Raw genomic sequence first — 26,402 nt, forward strand, 5'->3', positions numbered from 1 at the left:
GGCATGAACTTCCCCACTGTGCAGTTTGCCAGCTGGGCTTTGCTCCTACCAGATCGAGCTGGCCTGGGGGGACCCTTCCCTCCCTTCCAGCACCATTTGGGGACACGTTTTTCCCTTCCTCATCAAAGCCTTCCCAAGCTCTCCCTGCCACCCCGCCGGTCCAGCGGCGCGGGGTGCAAGTGCCCCCCCGCCACCCTCCTCTGCAGACCCCTTGCACGCCGGCACAGCTGGGACTGGGACGTGGCACAGCACCACCAGCAAAGCCACAGCCCCGCACCCAGCCTGGCGTGGGGTGGGTTAATATTTTCCCTGTTACCTCACGCTGGCCTCTGGTCCTATGGAAAAAACAAACCATCTGGTAATAATATTTCTCTAATAGCTGTCTGCGTCTGTGGGAAAGCTGGCTCAGCTTCTTAGGAAAGATGAGAGGGTCGAGTGAGAGGGGAGGTTGCGGATGCAGCGTGGGAGCTTGAGGAGAGGAGATAACGATTTCAGGCTCCTTTTTCTGCCCCCCTTCCCAGGGTTCGCCGGGATCCTCTCCTCGCAGGGCTCCCGTGGGATGCCAGGACGTCACGCTTTCGGGATACCAGGAAGGGCCTCCCCACACTCCCCTGGTGAAACTCACCCTCTCTTCCCCTGCCCCGCAGCGGAGTCTTGAAGGAGAGCAAAGAAAAGCTCACTTTCAAGTCTCATTTTTAAATTTTCTCCAGGGAAAAGGTACGCTTTACACTCAGAAAACAGAAATGGCCTGAAGTGTAGGCTTTGGGGGCTTGGGAGCATCACAATTTGGGGATAAAACTGGCCCAAAATGGAAAGATGGGCAACACCTGCACCATCCTCCTGTTCTTGGAGAAACCAACACCGAGGTGTGGGTGTCTGGTTTTCTGAAAAGCTAGAGAAGAAAAACTGAAGGTGGATGTCTGAGGGCTGTTACTCCTTAGCTCCTGGCAGGCAACCATTCTTGCCCCAGCCAGCCGACGTGGTGTCAGCACAGCCCAGGACATGCCACCCCAACCCTGGGGACACCGCTGTCAGAACAGGGGAGAGAGCAACCACCTCCCCCATGCAGCCTCTCGTGGAGCACATCCAGCAGGCACGGCATGAAAACCGGGTGGAAAAACACACGCTAACCCCTCCAGCAGTTGGGCGGAGAATATTTTCCACTTCTCTGCAATAAAACGCGTCACTTGGGCAATTCCCAGGGAGTGAAGCGTGCTCTCCAGGCTGGGCACATCTTCCTGGGGAAGGGAGGCACCAGGCGCTCGAGGAACAGCCGAGCAGCCGCCAGGCACAGCCCTGGCTCCAGCTGGGGGGACTGGAAGCGCTAGCTACCACCCAGTCCCACACTGGGGGGTGGCACAGGGCTCCCCCTACCCTGCGGTTTGCAGCAGCTGGGCCAGCTTGCATCACAAACTGCAAAAAGATGAGCTAGCAGGGTAGAAAACCTGTTTTTTCCCTGCCATGGGTTACAGCACCACTTCTAAGGCCCCCCTCTCCACATCTGTTGGTGCACAACAGTGCTGAGGACTGGTCCCAGCAAGCCTCGGGTGGCAGGGGCGGCACAAGGCTGGCAGCAGTGCCCATCTGCTCCTGAAGCCACACAGCAAAACCCACGATGCCCACACGGTGCTGTGTTTTTCCTTTCACCTCTCGCCCGTTCCCTACCAGCTTGTCTTGTCTTTCAAGTTGCAGTGGTGCTACAGCACAGCTCATCTCTTCTGCAGAGCCAAAAGACCAGCCCTAATTGCTTTCATTTCCCTTCCCTCTGCTCTCCCACACCCTCCACTCCCCTGAACATGCTTTCATTCTCCCTCAGTGTAGTCAGCAAGCCTGAAAGCCCTAGGAAGCACAGAAGTCTATCTTGCTTCTTGGGTACCCTCCAGATAACGTACCTCAGCTGGCTTTGCAGCCTGACCCCTTTCCATGCTTTTCCAGGTGGACGAGCCACCCCAGCCCAGGAACTTGCAGGTCTTGCAAACTCCCTGAGGTCCCTGTTAGCTCATTCCCAGACTGTTTCTGCTGTCTATTTTTTTTTTCAGCATGCACCTTTTATGCCTTTTTTTTTTTTTTTTCATACCACTCCAGCAGCCATCACAGCTTCTGGGGTGGTTATGGCCTTTGAGAGCAGCCCTAGGATGCAGCAAGGCTTACAGCTGAGCTCTTTTTACACCAGAGCCAGACCCAGCCTGCAGCCTTTTCCTAGAAGCATAAAACAAGTCAGCTACCCTTCCTGGCAAGGACGCCTTCCCAGCCCACTCCAAGCAGAGCCAAACATCCTCCTCGGATCTTTTGCAGACAATTAAGAGCAAATGTAAACCATCCAGCCATTTTGTTGTCCTCAAAACTATTTCTCCTGCTCCATGCTTATTTGTGGCTGAGAGAGCACAGACAATGCTGAGCTGGAAGGGAAGCTAGGAGGGCAGCTGTCCTTCAGGGGCACCGCTGAGGAGGGGCAGCGCTTTTGGTCCTTGGTCCTGCAAACATGCACCCTGCAAGGAGAGCTCTAGCATGACCCCCTTGCAAAGGGGCAGGAGCAGCCATCTTTTAAAGATACCAGGCTGGCCAGGAGACCGGAGTACAGAGCACACAAGGAAAGTCTGAGCTGCTCCATCCTGGAGTAGAAACAGGGGTTACAGAGAAGGCAGCAGACCAGAGGTCTCCAGCACAAGCCAAAGCAAGGGAAATCCCAGCAGGTCATCGAGATAAGAATCTCTTCCACTGCTTTTTTTTTCAGAGGAGCAGCCAAAGGTAAACAGGCTGTTTCAAACCTCCAAACACTTACCCCTCTCAGGAGAAAGCCACAGAGTGCTGCAGCCAGCTGCTGTGCAGCAGAGGACTGGAGGCAATAGGAAGCGATGTGGGGCACCTGAATCACTTAATGCCTTCACAGGAGCACAGATGCTTTGTGTTTCAGCTGATGCATCCTGCAGAGGAAAAGCCAGCACACACAGGTGAAGGATGTGAGTGGTTAACATCCTTCCACATCTCACCTCTCCAGCCTGGACAGGGATTCAAGCCCTGTGGGTGGGCAGGAGTATTTGGGGCTGAGTCCCACGTGTTTGCACTCACAGCTCCACTGGCTTCTTCCCTGGGGCTGCTCTGGCAGTATCTCCCAGCACTGCACAAGGGTGTGTGGCCATGCAAGCTGCTCATAGATGGCCTGTGGCTTGTGGGGAGGTGGGAAAGCAGCCCTGAGCCAGGCTGGCCCATGTTCCCTGCAGCATTGGTCTCAGTAGGTGACACCCTGTTTTGGGAGGGTCTCCACAGCACTGCTGCTCTGAGCAATGGGACATGAGTTTTTCTCTAAGTCAAAGCATGTGACCAGCTGCTGGGGGAGGAGAAACCCAGAAAACCTGGGGTTTAGTTAAAATTTGTGCCAGGCCTGGAGCTGCGTGTTGTGGGTGACTGTGGCTTGCCTGAGCCAGGCACCGAACTGGGCTGGCAGCTGGCACCCCGGGCATCAACACACCATGGGAGCCAGCATGGGTAGCAGTGTGCATCTTCAGTCCCTGGCAAGTGTTGCCTTTGCTGTGTCACCTCATCTAAAATAAAGAGATTTGTGAAGGAAAGCAGGAGCAAAGTGATTTTTTCTAGGCAAATTCCTGTGTCAGGCAAGATAACAGCATGCTTTTAAGGATGGCGCCAGCTGACTTTTAACTACAGAAGCTCCCTGAATTTCTGCAAGCTGGCAAGGGTTTTCCTTCTGGGGATGCTCTGGGGTACAGATGCTGGGATGGGGTGGGAATGAGCACATTCTTTGCCTGTGGGCCCATAATGCTACCTACGAGCTGACTGAGACCTCCCCAGACGGTGCCACAGGCTGACACTTCCGTACAGGGCCAGTGCGATCGGCCGTGGGGCTGGGCGCCCAGTGAAGGGGGTGCCAGGGATGGCATAGGCAAGGGGAAGATGACTTCCCACTCAGAGGCACTTGGGCCAAGCACCAGAGCCCATACAGACTTGGCTCCCAGTGGAGCAGGTTTAGCAGGGGTGACCAACAGGCTCCCGCAGCAAAACGGGGGCTTGGCCAGCTGCCGAAACCCAGAGGGACTGTCACCTACCCACAGCCCCTTTGCAGGGCCAGGTGGGAGCAGGGGTGACGTGCATTGTGGAAAATACAACTCCAAATGGAGAAAAAGGTCAAAATGGGCATTTTTGCCTTTATTTCCCCAGGGGACAGAAGTCCGGGCAGGCAGTGCTGGTTTCTCCTGGCTGCCTAGTTGTGTTTCAGCCCTGGGGCTGGACCGGCTAGGGATGGAGAGCCCCACTGCATCAGGGCAATGTGCAGTGCCGGGGGTGAAGCCAGCCGCTCTGCTGCTGATCATCACGGGGTGATACCCTGGGCTTGAGGCTGGCATGGGCACGGGTGGGCATGGGTGGAGGGGTACTGCCAGGGCTGGCTGTGTGGCAGGGAGGGGCAGTACTCTGGCATCACTTCTTGAGTGAAAGTGAAAAAAAGTGAAGCATCCCAGAGGAAACACGTGCCCCAAAGTGGTCCAAAATAGCACTGGGTCTGCTCCAAGGTCTGGGGCTGGCACATGGTTGCTTGGGTGGGGGGAGACCTTGAGAGTTGCCATTGTGTGGGGCTGGATGGGCAGCCCATACCCCATCTGAACCGCTGGCAGCCCCCGCTGTAGGCTGCTCCCATCCAGGGCCCAACAGTGACTCACACTTGCTATAAACACGTCTCCTGACGGATAATGAATCCTGGCCGTTGCCGCCTTCAGGGAAAGCTCTGGATTTTCTTCACAGTGCTCCCCTCATCCCACTCCCCCTCCCCTCCTGGCTCCCGCATGGGATTATTTCCTGATGCTGAGCGGAGCCAGGGCTTTGAGGCCCTTTTTCCAGCTAGTCGTGGTTTGCTTCACAGGCTGCAAAGGCTGAGTTTACCCATTAACCCTTCTGGGGGGACAGAGGCTCCTGTGCTGCTGCCCTGTCTCCAACCTCCACCCCCCACCCCCCTGCAGCATCCTACTACCCTCTCTGTGGATAACCCACTACCCATGCCACGGCTGTGCCAGCTGAGCAGCGTGTGCACCCTCTGGGGACCCCCTTTTCAGTGTCACACCAACCCCCTCCAGCTAACCATAGAGGGTACCTCAAGCAACAAAAGCTTTATTGCAATTACACAGTTAAGCCACAAAATACATTGCAAAGCAGCAGGGGAGCGAGGGGTGATGAAGAAGCGCAGAAGGGGGCAATGAGGAAATGCTTGCTTGCAGAAGCAGGCACTGCTGCACGCTAGCTGCAAGCCGCTGTCCTCCTGCGAGCTGCTGCTCAAGCCCCCCGGTCCCGCTGCTGCCCCATACCACAGCTGAGGGAACAGGGACTGCCATGGGCAGGAGGCTTCGGGCAGCTGGCCCAAAGGATGCCACGGAGGAAAGGGAGAAGTTCACGGGAAGCCGGCAGCATCTTCGGCGGGGGCTCAAGCATCAGCCACTGGCACCACATCCGCTGCGGCGCTCCGGTCAAGCGGTGAAGGTGTTCCTCCCGTGAGGATCAGGGTCTGGAGAGCTAAGGGGTCAATCAAAGGAGATGGTCAGGGCTCAGAAACACTGTGCCTCCTGCTCCCAGCCCCTTGGGTTACACGGATGCGTGGCCTCGCACAATGCCCTGAGCAATTCTCCAGCATGATGCTGAAATCACCTGCAACCCAAAGGCCAAGCCTGGGAGAGCCATACCCAGGCTGAGCTCTGCTACCAACATAAACCAATGCAAACTTCCCTTTGCCATGGGAGCTTGTGCCCAAAAACATCCTACATGAGCACCCTGCGCTGCTGGGTGAGCCGAGGTGGCTGCCCAGTGTGCTGCAGGTTTGCCTTGTGGGCTCTCACTGGGTGCTGAGTGGCTTTTTGGGAGCTCTGGAGGAGCAATCTGAACATAGTGAGGCCACAAGCTTTGCACAGGGAAAATGCCTTGACCCCGCGCATTGACATGTCCCTAGGCTGAGCATCACCCCTGCCTGCCTGCCTCACTCACTCTGCCCCGCAAACGTGGCTGTGGGGACAGTGACTGAGGAGGGCTGGTGCTGCTGGCCCCCATCAGCCCAGGCAGCCAGGTTGGGGGGTGATGGGCAAGGGCATCGAGGGGCTGGGGGTGATGGGCAGAAGCCGGCAGAGGAGCATATCCCTGCCCAACTTATGCCTGTGAACAGCAGAAAGCCTGTGAGTAGATTTTATACTTGGTGTTGCATTAAGGGGAAAAAAAAGCACACCCTGCCCATGATCTGGCTGACAAGGAGCCACGGTCAGGCAGCCCCAGGCTGCCCCAGCACAACAGGGACAAGTATCACAGGCTTGAATCTTTTTCAGTCAAAAAAAACCCTCTGAGCATTGCTGCATTTAAAGATGCGTTGCACCATCCTGTGCATATTGAAATCATTGCATTTCAGCCTGAAATACTGGGAGGGGAAATCTACCTGAGGCAAGGAAAGAAATGTTAGTATGCAACTGAAAATTTGTTTTAAAGACAGAGATGGTGGTTTCCCTGGAGTGTCAGGTTTACATCTTTAGCTGGCTTTTTATAGACAGTGGGAAGGAGCACACCATCCCTCTGCAGCGCTCCTGTAAGAGACTTGGGAGCATGGCTGTGTGCCGACTAGCGCACAGCAACATCCCTTGGGAAAACCACAGCACTGGTTGCCATAGTAGCCTCAGGTTATATCATCGCAATGTCTGGGTGGGAGCTCTTCCCTGAAGAGCCTTACCAAAGAACCCCCTCATACAACTAAATGAGAGGGGTTTGGGTGAACACGTCACGAAGCTGTCTTGCTCTCCTTTGCACTGGGAAATCCTGTTGGATATCGACCCTAAGCCACGCACTCAACCTGAATTCAGGGGTAACACTGCTCCATCCCTCCAGCCCGCTCTGCCTGAGCTCTTCGTGCTTGGCCACGCTGCCAGCTGGCTGGTGGCCTGCCGTCATCATGCCCATGCTTCCCTGGAGCATCCCGCGCCTTGGAGTCTCATCTGAAGCATCAAAACTCAGAGAGGCTCCAGAGTCAAGCATCACTCATTCCCTTTTTGGTCCAGACTCAAATGCTCTTAGACAAAGGCTTTACTCCCAGAATAAATAGTGCTGCTGAGATGCTGCCTGCAGGGGACCAGAATCCAGCACTCCAGGAGTGCTTCAAATACTCAAGTCCTCATGCACATCCCGGCTTTCCCTTTTGGGATCAAAGCAGTTCCTTCTAGAAACAGCACGTGTGTTTTAAATCAGCAACAGGCTGCGGTTCGGCATGAGGCTCAGAAACGAAGCCTTCTCGTGCAGGTCCATTTTTATCCTGCTCATCTCCTAGCTGGTTTTGCTCCCCATGTGCGGAGCCGGCACGAGCATCATTTCTGGGAAGAGACATCCCTGCGGTTAAACTGCCTACACATGAGTGTGGGAATCCAGAATCAGCCTGGGTTTGCACTTGGCTACATTTAATCTGTGGGATGCTTTCTGAGCGATCTGGTGTCTCGTTTCTCTTTGCAGGACAACTGTGCTGAGGCAGAGTGGGAGGGGGGCGGCACATCTGGAGTTGAAGGAGTTGCACATCTGGTACATCCAGTACTTCCTGAAAGTTACTGCCACGTTACCCTTTGGACGGAGGCCTAGGGCTCGACGCATAGCACAGCAGATTAAGATCCGCAGCTGCACTTTTCTTGAAAGGAAAGCAAAAATAACCCTCTCAGCAGAGCCCCAGCTCCCTGTGATATCCTGCATGGGAGCAGGGGAATTGCACTGAGACCATGACCTTTCTGCAAGTCATTCCACGCTGAGCTCAGTGCTCTCACCAGCTGCAGATGCTCCTGCCACGGGGTGAGGCACGGTGCTCCCCGCATGCACACGCCAACCTCCCTGGGAACAGCAAGGGCTGGGGACCCTCAGGACCTCTCCAGCAAAACCCTGTCCCTCTGTTGCAAAATGCCAGGCCAGCGAGACCAAATGGGCTTGGGCCAGCGTAAGGTGGGGGCTTGTGCCACCAACCTCATCCTTTGGCACAACCAGTATAACCGGAGAGCGTGGGGACACCCATGGCCGAGGGAGCTGCTAGCTATGCGCAGTTGCCTAGATGGGCTAGGGTGTCTCTGTGAAGTGGGCATCACTGCCAGGACCTTTCCTGCAGTGGCACACAGTGCCAGCTGCCTGCTAGGTGAGTGTCACCTCTGGTCACCGGTGAGAGGGACACAAATAACCACTCCCTTCTCATGTCCAGCAGCATGGCATGTCTTCTGCAACCAGATGGAGCAGAGGCTGGGAGCATCCGACATCCAAAGGCTGCCTGGGCTAGGGCAGGATGCGTGCGGAAAGCTGGCCAAGAGGGACACCTAGTGACCAGCCTGGGGGGGTCCCCAGGCCCGGGGACCAGGGCACCTCCCTGGGGCTGGGGGCTGCAGCCAGGCAGGGCTAAGGGAGGTGGGCTACTGGGCTCTCATCTTCTGCAAAGGGCGTGAGAAAGGTGTCAGAAAGGGTTTGCACCGAGCCTGCACCATCCTTCCACCTCTGCGGCCAAGGAGAAAATGAGATTAAGGATCCATCCCTTCCACAGCACAGAGCGATCCCCCAGACACCCCACCTCTGCCAGCACTGCGGGGGTGAAATTACCCTTGCTAACAGACCATAAGCTTGAAATTAGCATAATTAAAAGTGACTAGCATGAATACATAAACGCCCCTGATTTACAACTAAAAGAGAGTATTAAATTTAAAGAGTCTCCCTGGTAGAAAGTCACTTTCCCTCAGGGGAAACAATCTATTTTTTTCAAACCCATTACGTACCAGATTTTCAAATATAGTCTAGGGAAAAAAATGCACATAAGAATACTCCAAACAATTATCTAGGAGCATGACCTGGGAAGGATATGAGGGGGGGTGGAGACCTCAGCCAGCCCCTCTCTGATGGAAAGCCACCACACTCAGGGGCAGGGTGAGGCACTGGACCAACATCTTCCTGCCAAAGTAACCGTTTCCCACATAATAACACATTGCCAAAGTGTTTGACTGAGTAACACTGAGTCGGTTACTTCCAGAAACCTTGAATCATTCTGTCTGGATAACATGCATTGCTTTGAGAGAGAAAAGCAATGCATTAAAGCTATTCTGTTGATTAACTGAGACGTTCAGTTTGTATTAAATATTCACTCCAATATTAGAGATGTACATATACTTTTCCCAGTGGCATGGCTGTGGATGCATCATTGGAGCATTTTAAGTTCGTATAAAATGCAAACCCAAGACATCTCACAAGTAAAAAAACATTGAAGGTCCTTCCAAAGAAAACTGCAAATCTGTTTTTGAGCCATACCAAATAAAGCTGAGTTTGATAAATTCCTTGTGATTTTGTTTTTATCGTTACTGTCACCAACATGTTCCCAGGAGATGCTGCAATTGTTTAAACACCTCTTTCTCCAGGCCTCGCTCAAGCCCAGCTGATGATGGATAAGCTGCTAGATTCCCACATAACACTGGAGTTTTGTTTCCCCCCCCCTTTTTTTTTTCTCAATTTGAAAAATAACCTGGGAAATGCAACCCTGAAGAAAAGTCGCAGTGTCAAAGGTAATGTCAGAAGGAGAGATGCCTCAGCCAAGCCAGTATGACCGCATCCTTCACTGTGCCCTCTCCTGCAGGATCCCACCTGGTGCTTTCCACAGGCTCCTCTCTCCCCAGCCCTACAGCAAAAGGCTCAGCTCCTTCCCACTCCCTTCCACAGCTTGGCTGTATCTCCCCCTCCACTGAGGAGGGGATTCCTGAGCAATGGAAGAAGAATAAGCATTTGCTTTGTAGGGGCTTAGTATAGATTTATCATTTTTTGCATGCCTGGTTTGAGAAACCTCCAGCTTCATTTGCAGGAGGGCTGGCATTTCCCAGCTAGAGTTGCTCGAGTGGCTTTTTCTGTTACAAATAGTCTCCACAAAGCTAAACCAAAAATGCATCCTGTATCAGAGCAAAAAAGGGAATTGTGAGCAGTTTGGTACATCAAGCTTCTTTTGCCTCCTGAAGTCCCATGGCAAGACCTCGAGATTTAACGATGACGCAAGCAGACATTGTTCAGATAACGCGAGCTGAGATGCCACGGGGAGAAGGTAAAACCCAGCCCTACGCTCTGACCCCTGGGACGGCACATTTCAGCGACAGTCCTTAAAAACCACATCCTGAGCAGCAATGCTTTTTATCTAGGTGCTAGAAGATTTACCAGACTCTCCCGCTGCTCCACGCAGAGCTGATGCTTCAAGGACGCAGCACTCCTATAAGGTGGCAGCCCCGCATACTGCTCCCCAGGCTGCTCCCATGAGCAAGTCCCTGCTGCTGCATGCGACTTGACACAACAGCTCGGACACCCGCCTGATGCCAGAGCGATGATGCCCGTATCTGAGCTCCTCTCCTTCACCACAGATTCCTGTGGTGGCTCTACCAGGAGGCGCAGTCTCACCGGGTGACAGACATTGCAGTGGGCTGGGATGGTGGATGTTATCTGCGGGTTCACTGGCATGGGGGTGGGTGTAGAGGTATTGCTGCAGCCTGCTCCTCCTCTCTAGTAGCCTCTGAGCTCAGTTGCATCTGGCAGACCCAATCTGGCATTTGCTATTTTGGGCAGCGCTGTCTCAGCAGAGGTGGGGAATAGCATGGGGAGCACAGCACACGCAGCGAAGAAATTCAGGGCAGACACGATCTGCAGAAACCGCAGGTCCCTGTGCAAAGCCATTTCCAAATTCATTGCAGTTAGCTTGCTATTAAGGTCCCCTGTCTTAATATGCCTGAGGAACTCAGAGCATAAGTGCCTGACAGATACACAAACGCCACAAACACATTGGCTTAAGATGTTTCTCAGCCTTGGTCAATGTGATGCTACTGCTGATTTCTGACTGTGCCCTGTGTGCCAGCGTTTTGAAGTGCTCCCGCATGCCAAGAAAGTGGCACAAGAAGAGTCAGGCTGCTCCTGCCACACACCTCGGTTTGCTTTTCATGTGCCTCTATCGCCTGCAAGACCTGCTCATGCTCTGACTTGTGCTACAGCCCGACAGGAGAGCTAAGCCATGGCAGGATGGGCTGGTCCCTCCATGCACCATCCCTCTCCGAGGAGGGTATCGCCCCAAGCCACTCGCTGCCATCGCTTTGCTTGGAGGGTGGTGACAGGGGGATGCAGAGCTTCTGCTGGCTAGCACATACCCCAGCTCACCACCCAGCCCACGAGGTGGCTCCAGCATGCCGGTGGGTGGTTCTTTTCATGCTGGGTCTCACACAAAGGTATTTTGTTCTTTTAACAGGAAAAATACTTGGGCTAGACCAGAGTGAGGAACAGGAGAAGATGAGGCATGCCGGTTGCTCACGGCTGACTTACCAACCTGGCGAGCGGCTCTGTGCTTGCTCTGGCCAGCCAGCAGCTTGGGAGAGGCAGCATGTGGTGCCTGGGCTCCCTCCCTCCTCCAGAATCAGCACAAATACGAGTCGGGGCTGCTACCAGGGGAGGTTACTGGCTCCACCTGAGCCCTCGTGGCACTCCCCAAAGCATCTGTGCTCCCCTGGATGGGGAATATGGGGATGCTCTTGAGCATGTTTGATCTTGAGAGGCACACCTGAATCCAAGCTGCCAGGGAGAGCTGAGCAAAGTGTTAAGAACGGGCAGCAAAGCATCTTATGAAGAAGCTGGAAGTGCCTTTAAATGCAGAGGCTTGGAATGCTCCAGAGAGCTGAGCACGCATGGGTTTTACAACATCTAGGCTGGCAGCTCCTTCCACCTTTCTGGAGCTTTGCCAGTAGTGGGCTCCTAGGCTAGAATAGACCTCTAAGGGGAGGTGACGATGCTGCCTGATGCACACAGATAGCAGGCACATACTGTCTTGCTCAAGCACACTCCCTCCCTTCACCCTCTCTGAACCATGCTATCATCCCTGCCAGCCACCGAGCAGCTGCATCAGTCCCTGTGCTGGTGCTGGGGCCCATAACCCCCTGCCCATCCCTGGCTCCACTGATGCGGTGGCATCAGCTGGGGTCCCCACCGCAGCCCTGTGTGAGTGCTGAGCTGTCAGCACTGGTGACAGCAGCATCGGTCCAGTGTCCTGGCAGGAGAAGGGAAGGGAGCTGCCAGCGGTGCCTGCCGGCATGAGGGGAGGAAGAGAGGGAAAGCCATGAAGTCTTGGGGCTCACCTGGAAAAACAATATATTTCCCATGTGGCATGGTGCAAAAATATATTGTGTCGCTGCTTTTGCTGCCTGGGGACATGGTGCGTCATGATCCCCTCATTTGCAATACAGAAAAACCATGTAACCATACTTTTTGTACAGTAGGAAATTAACAGATGGAAAATATATTTGTTTCCCTGTTTGAGAGAGAGGAGAGAGGAGTAAAGGCTGGAAGCAGAAGACAGGACTGGGCATAGAGGGTCTTGGGGAAGGGTGTGGGGCACAGACATGGCAGATCCGTCCAGACAAGGGGGCAGTGAGAGATGTTTGTTGTTATACTGTAACTTGTAAATTAATCTTCAGGAAAAGCACAGCATTATGCAAGCCAAATACCCTCCCTTTTGAAAAAAAGAAAGCTTACAATCACTCAGGAAGTGCATCACTGATGGGGACCTTCTCTCAATAAAATAAAATTATGATGATGGTCATAATGACGATAGTAATAATAATAATAATAGTAGTAGTAGTAATAAATAATAATAATAATAATAATAATAATAATGAAGTTTGGTATACAACCCCCGCCTTCCCTCCAAGCAGCTAAAAAGGTGCAGAAAGAGGCAGAGGGAAGGATGGGGCTGGAGATGGTGGGGCAACCCAGGAGAAGAACAGTCGGAGCCCATCGGTAGCAGAGCTGCACAGACATTTATTGAACACAAACAGCGACAAACACAGCCGGCTCACAGAGCTTCCTGAGCTATCGTCCAAAGGTTTTGCTCGTGGGGATTGTCAAAAGAGTGCTTGCAAAGGCCCCTGGGGGTGTGAATCCTGTACAGCTGAATTCTTCCCACTTCCAGTTGCTCATTAGTTAAAAAAGAGGACTGTTTGTGTGTACCTGTGTGTGTGATTCCCTCTGTTTAGTATGAAAAATGGCTTGTCTGGACCCTGCCATGTTGCAAAGAGAGAAGTCTGTGGGTGAACCCGTGCCTGCACGTTGGCTTGCCTCCCGCACATCCTGCTTCCCAAATAACACAGGGTGAAAACCACACCTTACCCTGAGGGCAGGGATGCGAGGTCGCAAAGGTGAGCCAGGACAAGCAAAGCGAAGAGGGAACATCAAAGGAAGAAGGGTGAGAAAAGTAAGTACCCTGAAGCACACACAGCTCTGGGTGGTGTCACATGTCCATAGGCTACAGCAAGTACCGCCAACGTCAACTCAAATGTGTAAGTAGCTACACTAGACTGACACTAGAGACCCCATCATCTTCTGAAGTCTTGCCAGCGGAAAAAAACCAACCCCCCCTCCCCGCCCCCCCAAAAAGCAGATGAAGTAATAACACCATACGCTGAAAACAAGGACCATAACCAAAGAGTTTGGGAGCAGCCTCAGGAGCACAGTTAGGAGTTCATAATGCAACGTTCCAGTGTGTGCATATGCGTGTGTATTTATATATATATATATATATTCGTTAGTAAAGAAAAGAGTATCTGTGGAGGCAAAGGGAAGACGGTAAATGTACAGGCAGTACAGGCTGGGTGGAGTGCCGGTGGCTGGAGAGGGTCGGGTGGTGCGGAGTGGAGGATGGTGGGTGGAAATTAGAGTGCGCCCATTCCAGTGACCTCAGACGTCAGCCTAGAATAGACAGGGGCAGAGAGAGGGGTAGGGGGGGAGACAAAAACAAGCGCTTAATAACTGGAGCAGAAAAGAAAACGAAGACCCTGTGGGGCAGCGCTCCTCCTCTTGCCTACACCCCGCTCAGACGGGAGGCAGAGCATCACTGGGTGGCTTGAGTGCATGGGGCTTGGAGGTCCCCGTGGAGGGCAAGGGGGGCTGAAGCACAAAGTCAGCTCGATGGCCAGCTGCCTTCCCCTCTCCTCACTGCTGCCAGGTAATGCCTGTCCCTAGCACTGCGTTGTGGCAGAGGTGCCACCCACCAGGGGTGCTGGCAGGAGACATCCCAGCACACGGCTTCACTTGCACCAGCATCCCTCCCATGGAGGACAGGCAGCTGTCCCAGCTCCCCCAGCTTCTTCGTTTTGCTCTGGTTTTTCAAACTATGGGAGAGGCTGAGCTATGCTCCATCCTGCCCCTGCCAGGTGATCTCTGCCACAGCATAGGCGGCAGCTCAGCCAGCCCTTTCCGTAACAGAGCCGCTTGTTTTTCTTTTCTTTCTCTCTCTTGTCTCAAGAGGTGGGGGGGATTGGCAAGGAGCTGCAGGGAAAGCCACTCGGCCGTGCGGCCGGCCCCATCCCTCTCCTGAGTGGCTGGAGAGGTGCCATGGGTGTGGGCAGCGGGACAGCGGGGCAGGGGGGGATGGTGGAGGTCTGTTTCAGGTAGGGGCTGAGGTGGGTTGGGTGGAAGGAGGAGAAAGAACATACAGACCTCACCGGTTCTCCCAGCCAACACCCCAACGAACGTCAGAGTCGCCACTGACAGCCCCCCATCCTCAGGACCCTGCTGGCAGCCTCCTGCAGCCGTGCACATCCTGGGCTGGCGGCGGGTTGGCACGGCACCGACTCTGCCCGCAGCGGAGGGCACGGATGGGCGAGTGGCCTTAGCTCGCACAGCTGGGCCAAGCAGGCGCAAAGCCAGTGGAAGGCCCTGTCTCCCCTTAAACTCCCCATCCACAAGTCCGTAGACGCAAACAGGTCTGTGTGAGCACCCCGGACACGGCTCACTGCCAGCACAAAACTGGTCACCAACTGCTCTCCAGCTACGCACCCCTCCCATACAATCCCCTCGCAGCCCCCTGCCAGACCCCCGGCCCCTCACAGCACAGGCAGCATCACCCCCCAGCTGGAGGTGGTGTTGGGAACCCTTGGCCCCTGCAAAGTCCTGCTGCACCAAGCTTTTGAGCATGAAAAGGAAGCAATCAGGCCGTTCCCATGTCTCGTGTTTATTGGACTGATTATTTTCATTGGATGGAGGAAAGCCTTTGGGAGGCCTGGAAGCACACGGAAGAGGCTCGAGGTGGCAGTAAGCGATGCTGGGATCCCAGCGAGCAGGTCCCAAGTGATGCCTCCCCACCACCGGCTCAGCTCTGTCCCCGTCCCTGTCCCCTGCCTCATCCGCAGGGAAAGATGGCGGCGATTTTTCCCACCCACGACCAAAATCCTTGAGCAAGAGTGGTGGGTGGGCAGACGACCGGCGCAACCCGTGGCCGCTCCGCCGGCAGCAAAGCAGCTCCCAGTCCCCAGCCAAAGTGCCAGGTGCGGGGAGAGGTCCCGCTGGTGACATCTGGTCCCCGCTCAGAGGTCTCAGCAAGCCACCATCCGTCCCAGCTGGCCTCAGGAAGCCCCTCCTGGCCCGTGGTGCCGGGAGCGAGCGCTGCTCCCACCACGCTGGCAGGATGGGTTCGGCCGTGGCAGGAGGCGGCGGAGGTCGGCGGGGGGGTCTCACCTGGCGTTGATGAGGTACTGCGCGAGGCTGATGTTTGCAGGGGTTCCTGTGATGGTAATTTGGCGCTCCGATGACCCTTCCGTGGCGTTGGCGATTTTGATCTGCGCTCCCGACATCTGCCGAATTTCATTGATTTTGGTCCCTTGGCGTCCAATTATGCAGCCTATTAGCTAGAAAAAAAGCACGGGGGGAACGTCTGAGAAGCGGCAGCTCTGGCAGTCACCAGACATGAGCACAACCGCACGGCGCTGGCCAGAAGCCTTCCTCCCTCTGCCCTGGGGCGCGAGTGACCTTAATGCTCATGAAAACAGGAGACAGCCAGCCCCGGGGTGAATCCCACCTGCATGTGAGCATGGTCCTCCCAGGGCAAGTCCAGCAGCCTGCCTCGCTCTGCTCCTCGGGGGCAAATTTCAATTATCCACACACAATGCCCAGCATCTTAGAGGGCTTCAAGAAGGCCGAGGTGTTATACCGGCTCATTTCGGTAATAATAATTTTCATGGTCTAATAATTGGTCAACGTTTTGCAAGGATGGGAGTTAGTCACATTTCAGACTGTGCTCTGCACTCATCCCCTTGCCAATCAAGCAGACCTGACGGTGGCTATACAGGGTGCATTACCAGAAGAAAACAAGCCCACTGCCTTCCCCGGGGACAGCCCAACCCCAAGAGCCCCTCCTCAGCTGGTGCAGCCACACACCACTGATAGCTTTGCATTGCTCACCCCATCCCACAATTCTTCTACCCTGCTGGGACATCCTCACTGCCTCTGATACTCCCTTCAGCTCTTCTGGGGCAACACAAGGGCTCTCCAGCACGCACACCACTGACAGGAGAGCACCGTGTGGCTGTGGCACCAGCAGAGGAAGAGAATCCTACTTCAAAACATGTCTTTCACACGCTTGTGAAAAAATCAGAGCCAGCTGGAGGTTTGAATTTCCTCAGCTACCTGCCCCTTGACTTTCCTCAATGGTCCTCAATGGCTTGAACTTCAACAGTCTTCATCTTTGCTCTTGCTCATTTGTGCATCAAACTATGGTTCCCTCAAGCACCTCCGCAGCTTGGTAGCACATACTGAGATGTCCACTTTACCAACACAGGCATGCAGTGTTTCTGCATGCTTCTCTTGGCCATCAGCATTTGAGCTCTTTACCAAGGTCGCACCTGGGAATATTATACGTGGGACATCCATCTTGAGAGCTGCTGGGTTTCTGTCACTGTAGAAGTGCAGACAACTACTCCTCCAAATGTTCACCGGCCCTTTTGTCAGATCATGGGGCTACCTTAGTGGTTTGTCCCATATGGACCTGAATATAAACCCCACTGCAGTGCTGGAAGGGTATCAACTATCTCAGGGGCTGCAGTGGGGTGTTTGGCCCAACAGCTGCCCATTCTGGTCTTCACGACGCAGAAGTAACTCAGAGATGCTACAGCAAATGAAAATCCCTTACAGATGGGAACCTGCTGGGGAGACCTGAGGAGCCAGACTAGACACAAGTTCAGCAACAGCCAAGCTGAACAGCATTCAGGTTTCTCCTGACAGTCAGAGGAGAAACAAGATGAGTATCATCAGATTTCCTTGAACTGCAGCACAACCCCAAGCTGATCTACACCACTAAACCACACCTGTAGACCCTTTGCTTTAAGAAACCCAAACCTGTCCTCCACTTCCAGGGAAGGTGACAGGGAGTGTTCAAAATCCTTCAAAACAACAGGAGGCAGAGCTAAGGAGGCATTTTTCAGTGGGCAGAGGGATGCAGGTGATGATGTTCAGTGCTGTGCAGGTCTGATGAGAGCTGGGCTTCTGGTGAGCGAATGCTCCGAGTGCTCCTGGGTCCTGTGGGAGGTCTCTTGGCATCTTTTTCTCCCATGTGGGCCCTTTTGCAAGGGTATTTGATGTTCCTGAAGATACCCTCATTGCTGCCAGGGCTATGGTCCCCCATGCTTGACAGACATGACTGTTGCAACCTAAGGAGCACTTGCAAAGCTCCTTGCAGCCTCTCAAGGGGGATCCTTGCTGGATGGACAGAAACAGATCCAGGATCAGCCCTGCTGCTGTATCCCACAGGCTCCTCTGCATAGCCTTCCCACAGTGCTCAGCCCTGGGGCAAAGCATCTCCAAGGGTTTCAGCCAGCAGATGCTTGGAAGCTGTTTCACTGCCATGTTTCTCAGGTGGAAGGAGGCCTGGGTACACATCCTGGAGGAGCAGAGGTGCCCAGCAGCTGCAGCCAGGTTGCTGCTCTTCCCTTGCACTGTCTTGTGTTGGTGAACAGCAGGAAGAAGTAGCGACAGCTGCCAGACCCGATCCAGAAACTCCTGATGAGGACGGGCTGAAGATGCTTACATGTGATCCAGATGGGGACAGAGACTGGAAGCCATGTCACCATTTGCCCCGATCCTGATTTGAGCGCAGGCTAGTTAACCCACAGAGACCCACGGGCCAGTCCAGAAGCAAGTGAGACCCATGGATTCAGGTGCCAGCTGTGTTGGGCTCTCCATCCCTCCTCCTCCCACCTGAGCATCCCCACGCACTCTCCTCACACTGCTCCATGCCCAGCATGACTCCAGCCTCCTTCCAGTGAATATCCCAGTCCAACATCCACTTTCCCACAATGCCTCCATCCGTAAGACCCAAAAGCTGCCTGCCACCAGTACTAAGATGAGACGCACCATCCTTCAGACGCTTGTGTGGCACTCTGTGGCATCAGAAAAATTATTTACTTACCTCCTCTTCAACTCGCCCCGCCCCACCCCCCAGTAACTACGCTTGAGCTGAAACATCATCTCAGATCTGCCCGTGCTAGATTAAGCAATTGTGGTTTAATCAGGGCTGGCTCGGGAGCTCGCTCCCCTTCCCAGTGCTGTCAACTGGGCATGTTTCATGAGCACTGAGTTCACTTGGAAAGGGAAAAGGACCATTAAGGGGGATTATGCCTAGGAAAGCTACCGACGGGGTGTAGTCCAACAGGCGCTTTATGCTACAGGCTGATCCCCAACAGACTGCACAGGGCATTAGTGAACCTGGTGAAGGGGCATCTCTAATCATAATTAACAAAGTCATGTGCCTGCAGCTTATTTATATATATATATATATATACACACATACACACACACACACAAAGACATGTATATCTATGTGTAAACACACGCGCACACACACACATGCTGAGGAAGCACTTGGATTTACTTACATCATTGGGAATGGTGAGTTCATGAGTACTGGCCGGGGGACTGGCATCCAAACCTGGACATATGCAAGGGAAAATGGTTATAGCTTGCAGAGGCAGCGCGGCGGAGCTCCACTGCTTTCCTGCAACAGTCAACACTGCAAAGGCTGCGTCCTGCTCCAGGGCTGGGAGGGGAAGGGGATCACACACTTTGGTACAAGGAGGAGGAAGATGGTTGCTACCTGACTCTGCTGGAGGTGGGTGCCACCTTCCCCTGCATCCCTCGAGCTGGCCTCGCAGGTGCTGCCCCATGACTGCCTCACTTCCCGCCTTCCGTCTTCCCACTGGGAATGCCTTCAGAGGAGGGTGCGTTATCGTGTAAGGTTGCAGCATCACCAGAGAGAGGCGGGAAAAGCACTTTCCCACGAGGTCCTCCTCAACACAGCAGCAGACAGCCTGCCGGCTAGGAAACCCAGCCCCAGAGGCAGGCAGCCTGCCACGGGGAGGGCTGTCCACACACCCTCTCAGCCCTCCCTGGACACAGCGGCACAGCCGCTCGGTTACGGCAGCAGCTTGGTGCCCCAAATCCGGCTTCCCGGGGGATCCGGCATCACTAGTAGAGGGCTGCCTGCAAAGTCCTTTGCAAGTTAAAGCCCCACAGATTTGCACACTGAAGCTAATCCAAACTGCTAAGACGTGCATGCTAGCTGGACCCAGGACCGATGATCCCTCTTACTCCCGAGGGAAAGCAAGGTGAACTGTATGAAGAGTTAGAGCCTGCTTCCCTACAGAATTACATGGCAAGGAGCAAAGGCAGCAATACGCTTCCCCCAGCCTCTCCTGAGTCAGGGGAGAGCACTCTCCGCAGTGGGAAAGGCTGGAGCCACAGGCTGCCCTGTGTGTGCACCCCAGAGGCAGGAGGACAGCATGCCGTAATGCTCCTAGGCCAGGTCAAACCCTGCCTCTCCCACAGGATTCCTTATGAAATCACCTCAACACTGAAGCAGGGATGTCCTGTGTCAAATCTGCAAGAGACAAGCTGTCTGGTGGCTCACAGGAATTTGCAGCGACTGCAAAAAAACCCTCACCCGCATGATATAAACTACTGATGAAGGTTTTTAAAAGCAGCGTGTGTGAGAGGATGGAAGACTGCAAGGTCTGTATCCAAGGAAAGAGGGGAGTAAGGAGGTACAGAGCAAAGAAGCACAAAGAGACTGGAAGTGCTGGGCTGCTACAACACAAGACAGCAGCAGCACCGAATTCCTCATGCCACACGGCAATATGCCACTACCTTAATTGTGCTGCGCAGCTACTGCAAGCAATGGTCAAGTTTTGCTGGACTGCATTTCCATCGAGGCCCTCTGCGCTGAGGAAGAGGAGCTCCCATCCAGTTTTGCCGGCAACAGCCGCATAGGTTTTAAAACCCAGCAGGTCTGAACTGATGTCTGTCTGGGTACCAGCGCTGTCAAAGCAAAATTTCTAAAATACTGAAATGAAGCTTTACGTTGCAATCCCATTTCAGCATCACCCCTCTAGAAAGGAGAATCCTGGGTATCTTCAGTGCGCTCATGCATGATTCCTGCGCTTTCCCAAATGCAGCTTCTGAGCTGTAACTCCCTTACAGAGACATGACGCCTGGGTACACCATGCAGGCATCTGCTTGCAGGAGGTCTCTTTACCACATTTTTCACTTGGGAGCGCACAGTGGAGGGGAAATGCAGGAGGTGGAGATGCAGATCCTCCACTCGGCGGCTCTATGCCCTCCTTCACCCGTGCCAGGTGCACTAACGCCAAAGCCTGCACAAAACAGCTCCTGCCCAGCCTTTACACAGCGGGCAATGCTTAACAATGACTTCATAGCACCCTGCACTGGAAGACACGCTTCTCCAGCCCTGGACCATCTTTCACACCGAGCCTCCTCACAGTTCTGGGCAAGGTGGACTGCAGCTAAGACAACGATGTGTCCCTCTGGGTGTGGGTGTCCCTGTCTCTTGACCATGACTTACAAGGTTCAGCTCCGTAGCAGCCTGGGTATGGCAGAAAACGTCTCCTGAAGGGAGCAGAGCACTGGGGATGGGCTCAGAGGAGCATTGAGGCACTCCAAGGTCTTTGGAAATGCAAGGTAGGCTCCTCAGACTCATAGATAGTGTCCCCTACCCCACACTCAGATGCCAAGGGTGCTGCTAGAAGCCCTTGGGGCCCACAGTGCCGTGGTACCGCACCACCCCTGCATCACAAGTCCTTCTCCATTACCTGGGGATTGTTTATTTTAGCACACCACATCCTTCCTCTTTGATATGCACATGCAGTCCCCACCGATGTACTGCGGGGTGGGGTGGGGTGCTCAGGGCAGGATTAGTGCCTGGGGTGATCAAAGGGCAAAGCAGGGCATGCAGAGAAAACAAGGCTGTGCAGGTCACTATCATGAAATCTACATTTGCTGTGGTCTTGTGGGGTCTATTTACTAGGGCTACGTTTGCTTTCATAGTTAGGCAATGTCCCCAGGCTCTTTAGAGGCATGCACGGGATGCACCCTGCCTGCCCCCAGAGCATGCACGTGCCCCAGCTGCGCCCAGGGGAGGTCTGGCTCACATCAGGTCTGGCTCACATCGCCTGTGAGCCACCAGGTCTCAGGATAACTCCTCTAAGCAATGGTAGGTTCTAAGAGACAAGCACGTTCAGCACATACGGATGAATGTGCGGGACATTGGACATCAAAATTTCTCCAAGATTACAGCCATGCTTCGGCTCCTCGGGGTCCTGTCCCACTAAAAAAGCAGCTCACCTTGAATGGCTTAGATGGCTAAAATTGCATGCCATTTCTGTTCCCACAGGCATTTTCCTACTGTTTCTAAGCAAAGTTTATGCAAAATTAAATTAAATAAGGTGATAACTCTGATGTCTTTCTGTTACACAGATGGCAGTTACACGCAAACATCAAAAAATTAGGCAATAAACTCCAGGCACTTTTCTTTTGACATGCTGTACACAGGAGAAAGGCAGGCACGGTGCTGCCTGGCCTCTCCCTGCCCACCAAGAAAACCTGCCGTCTTCTGCACAAGTACCACAATTTATCTAAGAGCACAACAATGGCACAGTCCTATTTAGGAAATATATTTCAACAGAAGCCTGCTTATTTCCCTGTAGCTTTGTGTTTTACCTGATGACTGGCCCATCAGATTTTGAGCTTCTTCGGAGGAATGTAAGGGCAGCTTTTCTCCTGAAGAGCAAAGAAGAAACAGGTTTAATGCTTTTGCCTTCGAGGAGATAAGCAATGTCACTTCATCTAGGAAGCTCAAAATATGATGAACATACTGTCAGAAAAGGCATTTCCAACCGGCACTTTGACCATCAAGTAAACAAAGGTACTTTAAGTATCTCCATCCCCTGCGCTCTATCTGCTTCCCAGGTCACCGTGAAAACGCCAGCCTTGGGACAAGGCTGCTGCACCACGCCAGGGCTGGCTGTCCTCCCTTCAACGCAGCTCCCAAAGGCCGCAGCTCCTTCCCATTGCTCCCCCAGGCATGGGGGTGCTGTCCTGCCTGGCTCAGCACCGCTCCCCATGCATGCCGGGGCAACACACCCAGCTGGCACTGAGCTGGTCCCCCTGGGAAAGCGGGGATGTCCCACCAGGGTCCAGATCAGCACACAGCAGGGGATGCTACCTCCTCTGGGTGGGGAAGGATGGGAGGCTGGCACTCATCGCTTCTGCTGGGAAAGCCAGCAAAGCTGGGAGCAAGGTAAGCGTGGCTTCACAGGAGCAGTCCAGGCGTGCGCGGTTAATGGCTGCGAGCTCGCCCATGAGGACCATAACCCCCAAACATCCGTCTAGTCTCCCTGATAACCTTTTCCCACGGACATTGCAACTGCAGTTTTACTTGCCCTGCTTGTTTCCATTAAATAGCATGAGTTTAGAAAGAGAGAGAAACTCTACAGGTAAGAAGAGAAGGATATCTAGAAAGGGCGTGTGGGTACGTACCAGGGAAAGCGGGGGTGGTCTGTCCAAGGGGAGTAAAGGGGGTTTGCTGCATAGCCAACTGGTGGAGCTTGGTCAACTGCTGAGGGGTAGGAGGGACATTAGAGCTAAGAAGGTTATTGTCATAGAGTACAACAAGTCACACCGAAAATCAAGAACAAAATTAAAATGGAAGGAAAAAAAAGAAAACAAAACCAAAAAAACCAAACCAGGAAGCCATGGTGAGACATGGCAAAAACATTAGCAGAAGGACTTGGCCTGGGTAAAATGCAATAAAGCCCAAATCTTTTGCAGAAGTGCTTGGTCAAGGTCTGAAGTACGATACCAGCAAGAAGCCCATGCTTAGTTTTCGCCCCTCGTCAAACGGTTCAGCTCCTTCACGGCGAGCGAGCGGCTGCCTCAGTGCATGGCCGGCTGCTGCAGCAGTGGCAGGGCTGCTCCCTGCGGCACTTTCAGCCATCGCCTTCCCCTGCTGGGCTCCACAACCTGCAATCAGAGGCTGCTGCTCGCTTCAGGATAGCTTTAGAGTGGAGGAGCCATCCCAAAGGCACTGCCAGGCTGGTGGGCATCACGTGCCAGCAGCCAGAAGACCCCTCTTTGTGCTGCTGGAGCTGCATCGTGACCACTTATCCCCACAGCAAAGGCTCTCATGCTGCGCCTCTGGTGGGAAGCGCCCCTGGGAGACGGACAAACTGCGGCTCTGAACGTCAGCTCATTACAAGCACAGGCCCCTTAGCAGAACAGGGAAATATGGGCTTCAGCCGTGACCAGTAGGTATTTCAGATCCTTGTATCCCTTGTTGTGCCGGGTAGGTTTTCGTGCCCCGTCACGAAGCGGTTGCATAACAAGGAGTTTATTTGGAATACATTTTGTGCTCTGTTTCACTGCTCCAAATTAAAAAAAAACCACAAAAACAACAACAAAAAAAAACCAAACCAAAAACTAAAACAACAATAAACCAAAAGAAAACAAAACAAACCAGGCTGAAGTCTAGCAGTGAGCAGGAAGGAGGCTCTTTAACACCTCCCGCTCATGATTTCACAGGTGCTCAGAGGGTTGCCAGGATTGCATCATCCCCCAAACGCAAACCGCTTGTTGCACCCATCCCCTCCCTGACGAGGGAGTTTTAATTTTGACATTTTGTGGGGAAACAGTACTCAAAACCTCCTTGCTCCTGCAGCGTGGCTGGGGAGGGAGAGCAGGGAGGTCTGGCTGGCAGCGGTGAGGGGGAAGCACTGGAGAGGGCAGCCCCGGGGGGCTGAGCACACCAGAGGAGAGGCTGGAGGGAGGCAGTGGGGAGAGGGAACACCTGCAACTCCCCGGAAAGGTCCTGAGGGAGCCCTGCCTGGCAGAGGCGTGAGGACTCCCAGCCTCCGCCAGTTCAGGGGAGAAGTCTGTCACCCCACGAGAAGAGGTGCGGGCACACCTCTCCTGGGCGCATGGAAAATAAGCCCAAGGTGTGCTGCGGTGGGTTCCTGCCAAAACACAGGCAGCTGCGGATAGGACCAGGCACGCCACCGCTCCTGCAGGTAGCAGGGACAGACACCATATGAAAAGCTGTCATAACATGATTCTGGATAGAATCATGGAGTCATTTAGGTTGGAAAAGACCTTTGAGATCACCGAGTCCAACCATTAACCCAGCACTGCCAAGCCCACCACTGAACCATGTCCCCAAGCACCACAGCTACATATTTTTTAAACCCCTCCAGGGATGGTGACCCCACCACCTCCCTGGGCAGCCTGTCCCAGGGCTTCACCGCCCTTTCGGTGGAGAAATGTTCCCTCACACCCAACCTAAACCTCCCCTGGCGCAACTCGAGGCCGTTTCCCCTTGTCCTGTCGCTCGTTCCCTGGGAGAAGGGGCCGACCCCCCCTGCCCACAGCCCCTGTCAGGCAGCTGCAGGGAGCGATCAGGGCCCCCCTGAGCCACCCCCTCTCCAGGCTGACCCCCCCCCCAGTGCCCCCAGCCCCCCCATCAACCTTGTGCCCCAGCCCCTTCCCAGCCCCCTGCCCGGCTCTGGACACGCTGTGGGACGTGCTGGGGGAGACGTGTCAACGGCTTTGCTGAGGCCGGGGCAGACGCCACCCACAGCCTTTCCCTCACCCACTCGGCAGGTCACCTTGTCACAGAAGGGGATCAGGATGCCAAGCAGCACCCACCTTTCATAACCCCGTGCTGGCTGGGACCGATCCCCGGCCGTGCTGCACGTGCCGTAGCGGTCAGGGTGATCTGCTCCATAACCTCGCCAGCACCCAGGCCAGGCTGACATCAGCATCTGCTGCCTTTTAATTTAAGAATTATCCTGTTTTCTATCAAATTATACCCAGGTGCACCCTGTTGGCAGAGCTCTTTGTTACAACTTGTCCCACTGGCAGAACTCCAGATGAAACCTCCTGCTTCTTTCCTGGCACTGCAGAGGAGTGCCAGGAAGGCAGAGCCCCTCGGGCTCCAACCATGCCCTAGGGTAGGTTCCCCACCCCCTGTCAGAGGAACCACCAAAATCCTTTCTAACACTGATCTAGCACAATTTTAAGACATGGTTTGGATAGCGGTATTTAGCAAACACCCATAATAACAGCAACAAAAAAGCCTACAAGAGGAGAGGATGGCTACGCCTAGGTGTTCAAGTGAAAGCTGCTACGTGAGTGCTTGTGGTGCACGAAACACCTCCTCTCCTGTTCCCTGGAAAAAGCTGAAAGCAAACCCCTGGGAGCATTTCTTCAAACTCTGGTTTTCCCCGCAGACCAGAGGTGAGTTCTCCCACCTGTGCTGCTGGGAGGGACCGGACTGGGCAGGACAGCAGCGCTGGGACCAACATACAGCCACACTGAGCATCATTAGGTACCCACAGCAATGCCCGGCTATGCCTCATCAGCTGCCAGCCTGGTGCATACCCTGGTTGAGGAGCTTTCCTGTGCTCAACATTGACTTCACTCCCAAAGACCCCTGACCCCCAGCCGCCACGGCCATCCTTTCATCTCCACTGCAAATCTCATGCAGGCAGGTAGCTACACATCACATCCCAAACAACTCACAAGTACCGGGTCAATGCTGAAGCTCTTCATGAGCAAAAACTCCCACTGATCTGTTTTTTTTCTTTTCCCCAGGGGAGGAAATCAAGGCAGGAGCTTGCATTTTAGCTTTGACATATGAAAATCTGCCCGCTCTGCAGTCATGGGTCTGCAAAAGGCATCCACTAAACACAGACACCTGCGAGAGCAAGGGCAGTGCCCTAAAATCACGTTCAAGATTGGATTCTGCACAGAGCAGTGTTTAACACGACTGATCCTTGCCAGAGAGCTACGAGAGTAAGGATGGGGCGCATGGCCCCCCCATGAACAACTTTTTCCAGATCTCAGCAAATGTGCTGAGAGTAGGGCAGAGCACAGGCAGCAAACGTATTAAATGTATTTTATTCCTGTCAATCAGAGGAATATAATAATGAGAAAAACACTAAGCTGTCACCACCACTTGCAAAGCAAAACTGGGACAAAGAATATATTGATCTACCCTCACTAAATACGCTGGTGTATTTATTTATATACCACTTAGGGAGGAAAAGTGAAGCGCACACAGTTAAGAATATTTCTTAGCAACCGTCACAGCAGCCTGTTCAAAGTACATACATACTGGTATCACATGGAAAATCAAAGCCTTCACTAAACTGGGTGAAATCACTGCTCCTAAGATCAAAATCCAGCCTACAGCTCCCAGCTGTTCCCAAGGGGAGTGTGCATTCATGGTTTCAAAC

At 53.8% G+C, this 26,402-nt stretch overlaps 1 protein-coding gene across 33 annotated transcripts in view; it reads right to left on the reverse strand.

The window, feature by feature from the left end:
* Positions 1-3,076: 3,076 nt before the first annotated feature.
* PCBP3 (poly(rC) binding protein 3) overlaps positions 3,077-26,402 on the reverse strand; it is a 67,878-nt gene continuing 44,552 nt past the window's right edge. For 11 of the 33 annotated variants that reach the window (XM_056348430.1, XM_056348427.1, XM_056348437.1 and 8 more), the window contains 5 exons: positions 22,651-22,729; positions 21,832-21,891; positions 18,696-18,748; positions 15,505-15,674; positions 5,100-5,514 (listed from right to left, as the gene is read on the reverse strand). In XM_056348430.1, the coding sequence (XP_056204405.1) occupies positions 5,469-5,514; positions 15,505-15,674; positions 18,696-18,748; positions 21,832-21,891; positions 22,651-22,729 (408 nt within the window). In that variant the 3' untranslated portion in view covers positions 5,100-5,468. Of the gene's footprint in view, positions 5,515-11,055; positions 13,738-15,504; positions 15,675-18,695; positions 18,749-19,962; positions 20,134-21,831; positions 21,892-22,650; positions 22,730-26,402 lie in introns of those variants that run through there. The other 22 variants (XM_056348420.1, XM_056348411.1, XM_056348404.1 and 19 more) reach the window with 16 other exon arrangements.

This window comes from Falco biarmicus, chromosome 8, assembly GCF_023638135.1.
Source record: "Falco biarmicus isolate bFalBia1 chromosome 8, bFalBia1.pri, whole genome shotgun sequence".
NCBI lineage: Eukaryota > Metazoa > Chordata > Aves > Falconiformes > Falconidae > Falco > Falco biarmicus.